At 43.5% G+C, this 13889-nt stretch overlaps 1 protein-coding gene across 1 annotated transcript in view; it reads left to right on the plus strand.

Annotated features, from left to right (window-relative positions):
- The window catches only part of RFX3 (regulatory factor X, 3 (influences HLA class II expression)), a 174290-nt gene that overhangs the window by 57603 nt on the left and 102798 nt on the right, over nt 1–13889 (plus strand). Inside the window, exon 3 of the mRNA XM_006881317.1 lies at nt 5760–6018. Coding sequence (XP_006881379.1) covers nt 5760–6018 — 259 coding nt within the window. The remainder of the gene's footprint in view (nt 1–5759; nt 6019–13889) is intronic.

The following is a 13889-nucleotide window of genomic DNA, read 5'->3' on the forward strand; positions in this document are numbered from 1 at the left end:
ACACAGTGCAGGACGGCTGCACACACACCACCTAGCACTGGACAGGTGACGTGGACAGCGCTTTATGAGTCACCTAAGTGCACCCCTGGGGGAGGAAGACGCTGCACGCAGTGTGGGGCCACTGGGCGCACTCAGGAGCGCTAGGAACCACCGTGGCCGCAGGATGCAGACTGCAGTAAAAGAGGCCGGGGAGGCCCTCGATTCCCATGAGAGGAGGTGGTTGCCTTGTTTGGATAACTTTGTGGCTGGCAGGAAATTAAAACTTCTAAGTAAGGCTGGCGGGGTCCTGCAGGCCTGGCCTATAAGAGCACCATCTAACTGGGTGTAAGGGCCCTGGCCAGCTAGGCATCTTTCCCTCGAGCTGAGGGGCGCATCTGTGAGAGCTGGAGCTCACGGCTGCCCCTTCCGGGCCCTGCAGGCATCAGGGCACTTCCTCGGCTTCTTCCGTGGCCCCTTTTTAGCTCACAGATCATCTCCAAGTAGAGGAAAGTTAGGAAAATGAAAGTAGCTTGTTTTGTTGTTTGCTCTTTAGTTCCCCGTTGGCTCTAGGGTTCCATTCTCTATACGTGTGATGTGTGCATTCCATTACTGCCCGTCACTAAAAACGTATCACATTCTCTAGAGCGAGCATGCCTAAAGCACAGGTCAGTAAGCGTGTTTCTCAGGTGACAGACACAGCAACTTCAGTGACTCTAGAACCAGTGAAACTCGAGTGCGTGTGGTGGTAGGTAACCTCGCATATGATCCTGCAGTTTTCATTCCTTTGTCATTGCTAAGTCTTGTATCCGCAGATCTTGTTCTTCATAAGAGAGGAGAATAGCGAGTTGCTGGTAAGCAGTGAGGTAAATTGTAAGGACGTTGCCCACAAGGGCAGGTGGTTCACATGCTAAGGCCCCTGCATGCAGGTTCGCGTGGTGTGACACGTCCAACCATTGTCTTTATAATTCATCAGGTGACTGGAAAGATGATGGGGACCCACCCACGCTTGCTAATAACAGAAATGAGATCCAGGTCACCCTTTGAGCGAAACAGTGTGAAGATGTGTACAATCTTGATCTGGAAGTCGGTTGGTTTGGCCTTAAGTTGAGTGATAGCAGAAGTGGAAAGCAGAGATCTTACGGCATTGCAGCATCTAGAAGAAGAATCAGAGAGAACAGCGCGTCCTTTGGTCTGACTCAGAGCTGGAGAGCTGTAAAACTGAGAGACCATGAGACTGTGAGGTCCCCAAACAAAGGGGATGAGAAGAGAGGCGACAACAGAGGTGGCAGAGACCCCAGATCCCACCCGTGGGGCAGGAATGCTGACTGGTGGCAGAGTGAGTCCTCCCGGGCACACACTGGGGAGCTTGAGCTGACCCATGTCTCTGGAGTCAAGTGCCTTTGGACCTAGGCTTTACGGGAAGAGTTGGGGTGCTGTGAGGCACAATTGAAAGCATGAAAAGAGCTCCCCAGCGGGGAGAGGCCCTGAGGCCAGGTAGACACCTGCCTGTGAGCACACCTAAGAGGCAGCCTGCCTCAGAGGAGACTGTCGCGGCTCCAGACCTGTGTCTCGAGTGTTCCCAAACCAGAAGGAATGTCTGTAATCTGTGCCTTCCCTGATGAACCCCATGATCAAAGGATCATTTATGAGTTCTCTTCTGGGCTCGATAATTCACTGCAAAGGCAACACAGAGCCTACTTCTTAGAGCTGGGATGAAGATTAAGTTTCTTCCTGAAGAGCAAATAGAATAATGCCTCCTAATAGTGAACCATCCAGAAACATTAGCTGCTATTTTGCCTATTTATGCCTATTTGTGAAAATCATATTGTTGGGGGACATAGCTACTCCTTTTTGCTTGAACAGTGAAGAAGAAAGTTAGCATTTTATTGTTCTTTATCTGCCCAGGTATTTATTGTCCTAGTGGCACAGGGTGTTCGGTGTTGGGCTGCCAACTGAAAGGTTGGTGGTTTGAAGCCACCTCCTCCTGTAAGATGACAGCCTTCAAAGCCCCCGCAGAGGGTCACTGTGAGTCAGAATGCACTTGATGGTGGTGTTTTCTTTGTAAAAACGTGCACCAGCATCAGATTATGGCTTTTTAAATGAAGAAAAACGGGGTCGCCATAGTATTAAGTGGACATAAATTTAAGTGATTCTCTTTTTATTTGAACTTCAAATCCTAATTGCTTTTGTTGATAAAATAAATGAATAATCAGTGACATATTTAAGTGAGATTCCTGGTTTGGAGACGATGGGATGAATTATATGACAGCTGTTCCCCACCCCCACCCCCGTTTTCTTTAAATTTTATCTCGCTTTGCTTACAAAGTCCATATCATTGTGTTTCACACACTGTGGTTTCTTCCAGGAAGCGTACTTTTCTCCAGCGCGGAATCCCTCCCAAGTAGTGGTTAAAATTGTTTCTCTGTTATTCTCATCCTACCAGGAGTTTACATTATGTTCTCTGGGTTGAAAGTACCTGTTTGAAATACAGAAAAGCTCTTGGAATAATTTAGCATACGTTATCACTTCTGCTTTAACAAAACAAACAAAAGAATTTCTGTTTTCGAAATCTCGTACACTGGCCAATAAGTCAAAGATATAAATGCAAGCATAGTTTTGTTTCTCGACTATTGTGTGTGTCCACCGTATGTCAGTTGCTGGTAAATGTTGAGGGAGTATGTGGAACAGAAACGTAACTTCAAAGGAGCACAAGGAGACGAGAAAACTGACAGTACGTGAATGAGGGCTGCGTCTCAGGCTACGAAAGTACAGGGCATAAAGCAGAATAGCCCCTGAGGAGTGGCTCTGGCAGCAAGACTGCAGAAAAAGATTCTTAGATGGTGCTTGAGCTGGAAGTTTAAGGACAAGTAGGGGACAGAGGGCGAGGGTTGAAGAGAGAAGAGCGGATGCGGTGCACAGCAAGGCCAGGAGACGAGGGTGTACGCCGCTCTGGGGACCAGCCGGCAGGGCAGCATGGTGCCATGGTGCGTAGGTTTGGGGACCCAAGGAGCAGCAAACGTGGCGGTTCTCCACGTGTCAGCTCCTGAAGGCTCTTGTAAAGCAGGTCAAGGCTTTGTATGTTCATTCCGAAGGCAAAAGAGACTTGTGCAAAAGTTTTCATGCAAAGTTTTATTTTCCTATTTGCATTTTTCCCCCCAAAAAACTACCCTTGGGAGCAACTTTGAAGGTAAATTGGAACAGATCCCAGTTAAAGGAAAACCAATTAGATGACAATTATAATAAAGAGCATTATGCATTAAGGCAGTTGATGCGAGCACAGAAAGGAAGCGAGTGGATTGGAGAATCAATTAGAAGGTAAAATTAACAGGATTTAGTGATTAATGTCAATCTGAGCGAGAGAGAAAGGTTGACAGTAATATCCAAGCAGGAGAGGGAGTGCTGTCCTCCTCTAAGTCAGGAAATACAAAGGGCAAGAGGGCCGAAAAACAATGATTCGAGTTTTGTAAACAAACAAGAAGAAATAAAAAATAATAATTTTTTAGAAAGGGCAAGAGGAAGGTGTTTCTTTTAGTCATATGTCAGATTTTATATGTGGGGCTTCCCACACGCCCTGGGATTTCCTCGTCGAGGTAACCAGCTGACTTTTAGAAATGCAGACTTTAAATTCTAGAAATAAAATAGAAAGTTAAGAGTGTGATACCAACCTTATAAGAGTGTTTATAATATGTGTGTGTGTGTGTGTGTGTGTGATCATACCAACCTGTATAAGAGTGTTTATAATATGTGTTTCTGTGTAATCATACCATCCTGTATGAGTGTTTAGTGTGTGTGTGTGTGTGTGTGTGTGTGTGTGTAATCATACCATCCTGTATAAGAGTGTTTAGTGTTTGTGTGTCTGTAATCATACCATCCTGTATAAGAGTGGGGTGTGTGTGTGTGTGTGTGTGTGTGTGTGTGTAATGATACCATCCTGTATAAGAGTGTTTGTAATGTGTGTGTATGTGTGTAATCAGTCACAGCACACAGTTAGTACATGAGGGCTGAGTGAAAACAAGAATAGGAGTTAAAGACAGGAACTTGGGCAAAGATCTATACTTAAGGCTCCAGGAGAATGGAGATTCCCAGGAGTTCCTGAGGGGGTGGTGGTGAAAACCTTAAAAAGTGAAAAGAAATGCTGTCGAGACTGAGGGAGAGGAGGACAGAAGCTACGCCTCGGAAGGTTCTGGAAAGCCTCATAGCAGTGTCAGTGGCGAGCAGCTGGAGGGCGACGGCTTGGTGACAATGGCAGAAGAACCAGCCCTGGTGTGTTTAACTCTCTACCTGCCCTTGTTGAAATCTTTGATGTAGAAACGCATTATATCTTTCTGTCTTGTTTTCGGAGCTTCTTATGAGCTTATACTTTTATTTAAAAATGAAAAATTTTAGAAAAATCAGTGAAAAAGACAAGTATTTGTCAAGGAAAGTAAAAACACAAGTCCGTCAAATCATCAGAAGAGAGGGCAGAGGGGCAGGGCAGGCGTGCGGTCAGCACCAGTGTGCATCAGGCCAGGCAACAGAGATGAGGGCGGACAGGGGCCTTTCACTTGGTATTTAGACTTGGTCACAAGTGACCTTATTAAAAGCGGTTTCAGTGAAGGCAGACGCATGACTGCACTGCTGGGAAGCGAGGCCATGGAGAGGTGGCCCAGCCATCACGCAGGGAGGCCTTGCCGTGGAGGAGACAGTTACACAGAGACTCTGGCCCACGGCGAGGAAAGATGCTTGCTGTTGACCTGATTCCAACTCCAGGAAGTCCCACATCTAGGATTCATTCCTCGGTTGGGTTTACACAGCTTTGGCCTTTCAGAAGCAGTTTGTCAGAACTTTCTTTCAGAGAACCGCTGAGCAGGTTCAGAACTGCAATCCTTTCTGCTAGTAGCCAAGACCTTGACTTTTTCCTGGACACTAGAATACCAAGCTCAGTGTGGACACCTCAGCACCCACTCTGTGACTCGGGAAGGAGTGAGTAGAACTGCTCCCCAAACTACACACACACACACACACACCCCATTGCTAAGGCTGTTGGACAGAGGTTCTGGGCAGAGCAGAGCAGGCGGCCTCATCTTTGACCCACCGAGAGGCTTGGGGGGCGGGGGTCTCTTTGATTTGCACACGGATATGTTAGCCACTGCTCCCAGAATTGCTGGTGCCATGAAAGAGGTCCATGGTGGTGCCTTAGCCAAGACTGAGTGCATGTCACTGGGGTGAAGGGGCTGAGGAGTGACTGTCAGGAGTGACAGATGATTCCAGACTCAGCTTTTCTAAGATTGGAATCTGCAGGAAGTTTTATAAGGAGCAGGAAAAGGCACTCAGCCAAAGTTTGGGCAGGAAAGAGAGCTGCGCTCGTGTTGTTATTGTTGTGGTGTATCATCAGTTGGAACCTACCCAGAGCTGACCCTCCCGCAGGTTTTCAGAGGCGGTAAATTTAACGGGAAGAAATTGGTCATTGTGCTAGTACCTTTGAGCCATGTGTGCTTGAGATTGGAGTGCAGCTTCTAACCACCAGGCCTTGGGGGCTGCTTGCATTTATATAGAGATTTGAATTCAGGTGCATTCTGGAGGCTGTGCACCATTCGGGGTCAAGGGCTCTGAAGTGCTGGAGAGTTGAGGTACTTCTTAAAGGACACCTGTCGTTTAGAAAGTTCACCCCACTATTTCTGCAAACAAAGTTAGCTACAAAATGTGTAACTCTGCAGAGTCCAGAAGGAACTATTGTTACCAGACAGCAGACGAGGTTCACCAGCAAGTCAACGCCTTCTTCTTTTTGTTTCCTCCCAAAGCCGGACGACAACATACCCTTACACGGAAACGCAGATGTACAGCCAAAACACCGGGGGGAATTACTTCGACACTCAAGGGAGCTCGGCGCAGGTGACCACCGTGGTCTCGTCCCACAGCATGGTGGGCACCGGTGGCATCCAGATGGGCGTCACCGGGGGCCAGCTCATCAGCAGCTCGGGAGGCACCTACCTGATCGGAAACTCCATGGAGAATTCTGGGCACACAGTGACGCACACGACCCGGGCCTCGCCTGCCACAGTAAGTGTCTGCGTTTCTGGCGGGTTGGTTTTCTTTCTTATCAACCTCCATAGTCACAGAGTGGGCAGGAAGGGGTGTGTCAGCCGTGTCATGCCCTGTGGCCTCCCGCAGAGTGTGGTGGGGGTGTGTCATGCACGGGGAGCCAGCCGGGTATGCCCTGCCCCAAATGCATGGGTTAGAAAGTTCTGATAATAAGGAAATCAGAGACCTGCTTCTTAGTCATGAATGTTAATAAACTGATAGTTACAGCATTTCCTCAGTGGCATCTGTAAAATACGTGGAAAATCTGCCAAGAGGATTGGACACTGCTTTTTTTCTTCCTTTTTTTGTAAAATACCAAGAAGATTAATAAACCAGGAGTTAGTGCAGAAAGAAACGTGTCGTTTCGTTTGGAAGGATTTTCCCATTTTTAACAGTAATCTTTGCTAGCTCCTTCCCAGAGAGGCTGCCTTATCGAGCGCAATCTTCTAAACCACCACACCTTGAATTGTGCCGTTCCCACGGACCGCCTGGGCTATTCCTGAATCTTTTTTTGTATTGACCCACTTTTGGCACAGAAAGCCATGCACACTATTTTCTCGTGCACACAGATCAGTTCATGAACAGTGGAGTCTGGAACGTTAGCCCATGATCCACGTAGCAAGCTGTTTTGCATCTGACCAGAGATGCATTTTCACACGAAAAGCATTTCTGTTGCTCAGATCATGGCTCTGAGCGAAGAGCTCAGAAACACACCTGCCTACTAGAGCTTACGAGTTTTTAAAGTTTTCAGAACCTAGTTACATTGCCACAGTGTATTTGTGAAAGAGAATTGTGCAGTTTGGAGTCTCTGAGGCTCTGCCGCTAAAACTCCACTCTGTGCAGTAACCAGGGCCAGAGAGCAAACACTCCTCTCCAGCCATGCAGCCCGAGCAGCAGGGAATTGGCTTTTCTAGTTCTTTCCTCCGGATGAGATGTGAAGTAGGGAGTCAGCGCCCTTTCTCGGCTCCTACCATAGATTCTTCTTGGAGTAGAATAGCAAAAAATAAGTAATAGAAATAAATTTGGGAGGAAAGAGTTTGTATTAAAGACTTTTCCATATTTTATGCATTTATTTTGAGATTCAATAGCGTGGGTAAGTACTTTGCATCTCCTGTCTGTGTTTGTAGTGATGTGTGCTCATAATCTCATCATGTGTCTTTTCCCTCGTCCGTTTGTAAAGTCTTGTCTTCTTAATTCCGCATTTGTTGCTAACAGCAGAACAGATGCCTGGAAGCTCTGCGTGCCGAGTGCCCTTTTGTGCTCGGCTCTTTGTCTTACTCAAGCATTCCTTATGTGTATATGTCTAGCTTCTCAACAACACTAAGCACAGCATTTCTAAACCCTTTAGTTGCATGAGTTTATTTTACGTGGTTTAGAAAGTAAAATCATTATCTCTATAAAGTCATAGCCTCTCTGGACCTCAGGCCCTCATCAATAAAATAAAAGGTTCGTTTAGTTGCCCTCAACAATCTCCTCATTTCCGCCATCTTTGAAATACTGTAAGACAGTATTTCAAAGAAATGATAAAATATTCTGGGTGTAAAAAGAACTACCATTTCCACAAAAGGAAAAGAGATAGAAGGGGTCCCCTCGCATTCTGAGCCCTCCCGTTAAAGCCCAGCCTGAAGCCATTTTTTCCGTTTAATGGAGAAGAGGCTCTCCCATTGAGGTTTGAGGGTCACTGGAAAGTGGAGACAGTTTGTGAGCATTTCAGTCCTGCCGTCTGCATTTCATCCACACCCACAGACACACATGCCATGCTCCTGTCTTCCTTCGCCGTCACCAAGCGTTCTTGCCTTTATCTCTGACTACTTGTTAAAACATCATCATTGACTGTCTTTGACTTTACTAAAAGTACTAGCTCTGCCGCTGACCACTGAGATGAATGAAATTGTTATACGTTTCAAAACACTATTGGTTATATTGCATGGTATGATCTCCTTTCTCTAAAAACATAAATTTTGTTTATATGTAGAACGTAGTGGATGACATTCCTTCCCAAATTATCTATTACTCAGACTCGGTGTGTGATTTTTTTATGGTACAAGTTGGTAAATTAAACTAACAGAGTGCTTAACAGGAAATAGTGGGAAACTGAGGGGGAAACCCCTCACATTCCACATAATAGCAAGTACACGGATTCACTTCCATGGAAAAACATTGAGAATTGAAGTTCTATTGTTAAGGATGAAAATTCTTTCTGAAGTTCTTTTTGTTTGTTTTGTTTTCTTGTGTGTTTTTTGTTATTGCTTGTTTTGCTTTGTAGGAAAATTTACTTTTTAGCCAAAGGGGAGTGTGTTAAATTAATTTGAAAGATAGCATTAGCACAGAACAATTGTAAAATACCCTCATCAAAGCCCACCGTTAGATAATGGCAGTATTATCTATCCAGACATCTGCTAGTATTGACTGTGTCACCTTGCTCTGAACGCCAGGAGTTAGGCTTGATTTAGATGGCCACCGCCTCTTCACTGAAGGTCTTCCATCTGCTTAATCCAGTGAAGTTATAATTCTCAGTTTACAGCTTTACATCTGTCACTGCACTAGAGTGATAACATTTCAGTGCCAGGAGGCCTGTGTAAGATCGCCTACTCTCTTCCTCTTTGTTGGGCATTAAAAATTGCTAAGGTTTCTATTGTTTTGACTCAAGTGTATCATTTGAGGACATTTACATGCTTTCACAATCTTTATTCACTCATTGTAGAACCATACCAAGCAAGGTGTCTGAACACAGTCTTTTCACCACTAAATGGCCCAAAGTCAAGCTGTTTCTTTCCTGACAGTGAGTGGATGGTGCCAGATAGTTCCATTTTTTGTGGCTGATCTTTTTGTTTTCACCCTGTAATGTTGCAAGGAGAGACTGGTCCTTGGAGAAGGACATCATGCTTGGGAGGGTGCAGGGACAGCATAGGAGAGGAAGACCCTCTATGAGGTGGATTGATTCAGTGACTGGGGTAATCGGGGTGGGTGTGTCAGAGACAGTGCGATTGGCCCAGGATAGAGCAGAGTTTAGTTAGGGCTGTTGTACATAGATAGGGTCTCTGTGAGTTGCAAGCAACTCGACAGCACATAACAACATCAGCAACAACAATGGAGGTTATGAAACTGACTGTGGAGAAGAATTCTGTGTTAAGCCAATATTTCTACCTGTCAAGTTGATTGGACTATCCCTTAAGAACCTCTTAGGAAGCAGCATGTCTAGTGAGCTAATTCAGGTGATGTGAAACTAGGTTAAGTTTGAGTACTGACGCGTGCCACCAACCAGACAGCTTCACTCAGTTCCTAGTAACAGGCTTCCTGCCTACTTCTCTGAACAGCCTTCTTGACTCCTCTGTTTGACCCACATCTACACAGAAATACTTTCATTTATGTTTATTAGGAAGAGCCTCTTGGCACACAGAAAAGTTGACCACAGTGTGCAAAGCAATTTCTAAAGATAGGCTAATGAAGATTGACGCTACAACTGAGAAAAAGAAGTATTTGACCCTTGAAATATTTCCATATTCCATATAAAACCAGCTTGCTTATGCTAGAAGGATCTCTGAATCATTAACAAAGACTTTTTCTTTGAGTATATGATTCACTTTAGTTTTCTGTCTGTCAATTTAATTTTCTGTTGGAAAATTTTAATTAAACAACACCCTCTACAAAGGCATTTATTTCAGTACTCCATTTTTAGCTTATGCATTTGTAGTATTTTTTTCCATTTTCAAGGTACTTGGAAACATCAGCATTTTTCATGAGATTTTAATGGTAGCAAATTAAAATTCTTTGTAGTTAAGAGATCATGGTATAAACTATCCATATTCAAATTTAGTCAAAATCCTTTTTCTTCATATTGCTGACTGTGTTCTCGGATTGATTGAGTCCGTGTGTGTTCATATATATTTACACACACACACACACACACACACACACATACACAAAGACATGTACAACAACAACCTTTAATAAGAATTTCCAGAAAGATTATTTAACATGCTTATGGGTCCTCTCTAGGGAGCTTCAGTGACATAGTGCTAAAGAGTAGCCCTGCCAACCCTAAGGCACGTGGTTCAAAACCACCAGTTGCTTCTTGGGAGAAAGTTGGGCAGTCTCTTCCCGTGTGCTTTCCAGCCTCTGAAAAACCCACTGAGGGGTCAGCTCTGAGTTAGTTCCAACTCAAGGTCACCTAACAACAACAGTATGGACCCTCATTAGAAAGGAGTTTAGATAAGTTGCGATTTGATTAAATGTTTCTCATTTCATTAAATTAAGGCTAATAATCTATTGTTAATACTTTAATAAGATCAGACACTAAGGTAAAAGAGCCGTCTATATTCATTACCCTGAACGCAGTTATACTTTCTTCTTCTATGTTATACATAATATTTATGTTTCTTAAGTCATTTAAACTCTGATTTATGTTTTTTTTTTCATTTTTTTCTGTATAGTCATATAAATTACAGAATTTTAGACTTTTTGGAATGTGAACATATTTGCATTTGAGGGTCAAAAATCTTTGAATGATTTTTTTTTTTTTTTGTGCTTGTACTGTCAAATCAGACCTGACAGGTACAGGGGGAGATTGCCCCTCCTTCTCCAGCAGAGCATCTGATGGATTCGACACTGTACCTCCTGGACTGCAGTACAGCTTCTTACCACTAGGCCACCAGAACTCCCAGGATTATTTTTATGTTCATTACAACGTAGTTTGTAGTTTATCTTAGTATTAGACTCTTAGTAGACAACAAATAGCAACTGGCAATAAACAGCTTTATTTACTCACTTCTTAATGAAATAGTATTGTATTATAATCAGCCGATTCTGGATAACTAGGATTGCACTGATAATTTTTAAGATGATGATTCAAAACTCAAATTTTCTACTTCTCTGTGTATACATTTGGAAGCGATATGTGTTAAATTATCTTTCCTAATATTAAATCCTCTAGAGCTCTGGTGGCCTAGTGATAAGGAGTTGTACTGGCAACTCAAAGGTATGTTGTTCAAATCTACCAGTTGCTCTGCAGGAGATAGATGGGCACCTCCTCCTGTGTGATTCACTGTTTCTGGAAACCTGCTGGAGGTTTAGCGAGGATCAGTTCAGACTCCGCAGTACACAACAACAACAGATCCCTCCAGCAGGCTACGGGGCAATGTGCTGACTAGATAATTATTACTGAGAACTCCTTTACAGATTGGTTAACGTAGAACATTGGAATTATTTCAGTTATTTAGAGAAAACTTGAGGAATCACATACTGCTATAAAATTTGGCCAAATTTAAATAATACAGAAAAGTTAAGGACTTATTTAAGAACTATATATGCTTTAATTTCTGTTTCCTAGGGTTGGTGGTGTTGTTTTTTGTTTTTTTTTTTTAAAGAATTAGATTATATATAAGAGAATGCTTTTTCTAAGAGGAAGATGTCATTTACTGCCGTGGTTGAGTTCTGTCTTCTGTCCTTTGCTGGATTTATACCAGTGGCTGGATTGCTTTACTTCTGTGAATTAGTTATCCTTGCTAAGGTGTGTATTCCCGAGGTCTAAGAAAGGTCATAATGTGATCTCCCTTCCACTCTTTGTCCCACTGTTTTCCTTAAAGGCAGCTGCTGCCATCAGTATTGTAATTATCACTGTAGAGGTTTGCCACACTTACAACGAGCAGTGGGAGCCCTAACTCATTGCTACATGCAAGGCCTCACTTCCTCACACCTAAACTATACTTTAGAGTTTTGGGTTTTTGGTTGGTGTTTTGTTTTGTTTTTTTTTTTTTTGTTACCACATCCACCTTTAATAGCAGAAATAAAAAGACCAGTCTGCATGCAGATACATACACACACAGGCGTGATAAATAGTAACAGGCAGGAAAGACTACATCCATGAATATACATGAATGTGGTAGATATTTGTACATTCATAGGAAGACGTGGTATAATTATATACCAACGACCAACAGAGGCCAGGCTAAGCAAGCCGCTTCATCACAACCCCATATCAGATGAGTTAGTGGATCTGGGGTTTTGAGGCCATAATCTCATCATCTTGGGACACATCAGTGTGAATTGGCATGACACAGTCCACGAAGACCGCATGCTGATCCTTCTTGCGGGAAGTAACAATTGCCATCTTAAAAAAATTATAGGAAGCCATTGAACAGTGCAACAACTGGCTTCTCTTGAGCTCAGAAAAGGAAGCAGAAAAGCTAAAGTGTATAGAAATTTGGCCAAAAGGCTTGTTGTCAAAGTCAAGGCCACCCACTATATGTGAGCTTTAACTTGCAGGACTCAGAGACCAGAAGAACTAGTCTAGGGCATTGAAACACTTAATATTAAACATTTAATATCAATACATGAAGGAGTCACTTCCCTTTTTGAGGGTAAGGAGGAGGGAATAACCATATTAGAACAAGCTGGACTGTCAACTGTCCACCTGCCTTATCAAAAGGAGCGACCTGTTAACATAATATTGAAATAGTGGATATGACAGTATAAAGATAGAAAAGCAATATAGCCACATGAGATGGAAACTTGTTTAATTCTATAAAAGGGCATGCTTGAAAGAAAAGACGAGATTCTTCCAGTTAGAAGTGTGTGGATATTATGCATAAATCACAGCTCTTACTCTAGATGAGGAAAAGCATCACTTCTGCCTGAGACAAGCTGCCAATCAGCCCCAGTAACCAAACCGCTCCCCGCACCATGTGTTAGATTGGCGGCCAGTGGGGTCCTAGCTCCTCCCGTGTCTGCCCGTCCTGCTCTCTACAAGCCACCCCAAGTCCTCAAGTGACCGTCCTCAGGCCAAGTACCAGGGCTCCTCTGCTTCCTGCACTCACTCCCACGTTGACTGAAGGGTCTTGGGCCTCATGTCCAAAGCTCTTAATCAAATGGGCCTCGAGTGACTCACAGTCTCCTTGGCTTCATCTGAGTTCCATCCACTGTCAATCAGCTCCACTCCACACCAGCCTTGCCGCTGACAAGAGCTAGAGGCAGGAATTTCACAGCTTCGGTGGTGAGACATCCGCGCCTGGAAGTCTTGATAAACTGCAAGGTTACGACAAGCAGCGACAGGGGCCTCCAGCCTTCTCTGCGCACAGCCTGTGGGTGCCCTTGTATTTTTACAAAGAGCACCCAGAATTTTATTTTTAAACTATTTCATATTGAAATAGCATTTCCGAATGCAGGTGTACGGTAACCTGGCAGAAGTCGCTGAATTATATTACATGTAAAATCGAGGTTGAAAATATTGAATGTGTTTACCTGTTCCTACCTAGTGATTTTATTAATGCATGTGGAAATAAGCTATCATGAAGTGTTTGATAGAGCTTTCTGTATATTTGTAGATAAAATTTCAAGTAATATACTACTTAGAAATTACTAAAATATTTGAAAACATCATGAATTTATATTTCTTTCTTAGAGATCAGGCAGTACAATATGAAATATTTTCATGGAAACTTAAAATAATACACTGTAATCAGAGCCTCTCTTGTGTCCTGGGAACAGAAAAACTAGGTGGTGCCCGGCTTCTCCTGCCAACCAAGGATCCCGTAAGTGTTCTCAGTAGAAAAGGCAGATGAAAGTTTTAGAACCAAATTTAACTCTTTTTTAAAAAGCCAGACATGCTGGACTGGCAGAGACTTGTATGGTACCCCTGAGACTGTCACCATGAGATGCCCTTTAAACTTCTGAACCAAAACTATTCTCAGAGGTCACCCAGCAGCAAAACAGTACACTAGCTTATCCTCTAGTGCTGTGCTTACTTAATTTACCAAAAATAATCTCCAGGAGATCGAATGATCAGCATTTACCCTAAAGCCAAGATAAGCAGGTTGGGAGGGAGGTGCTGGAAAGCTCAGCTGATGGAAATA

The sequence above is a fragment of the Elephantulus edwardii genome, unplaced genomic scaffold, assembly GCF_000299155.1.
Source record: "Elephantulus edwardii isolate Elephantulus edwardi_28Jun2011 unplaced genomic scaffold, EleEdw1.0 scaffold00014, whole genome shotgun sequence".
Classification (NCBI taxonomy): domain Eukaryota; kingdom Metazoa; phylum Chordata; class Mammalia; order Macroscelidea; family Macroscelididae; genus Elephantulus; species Elephantulus edwardii.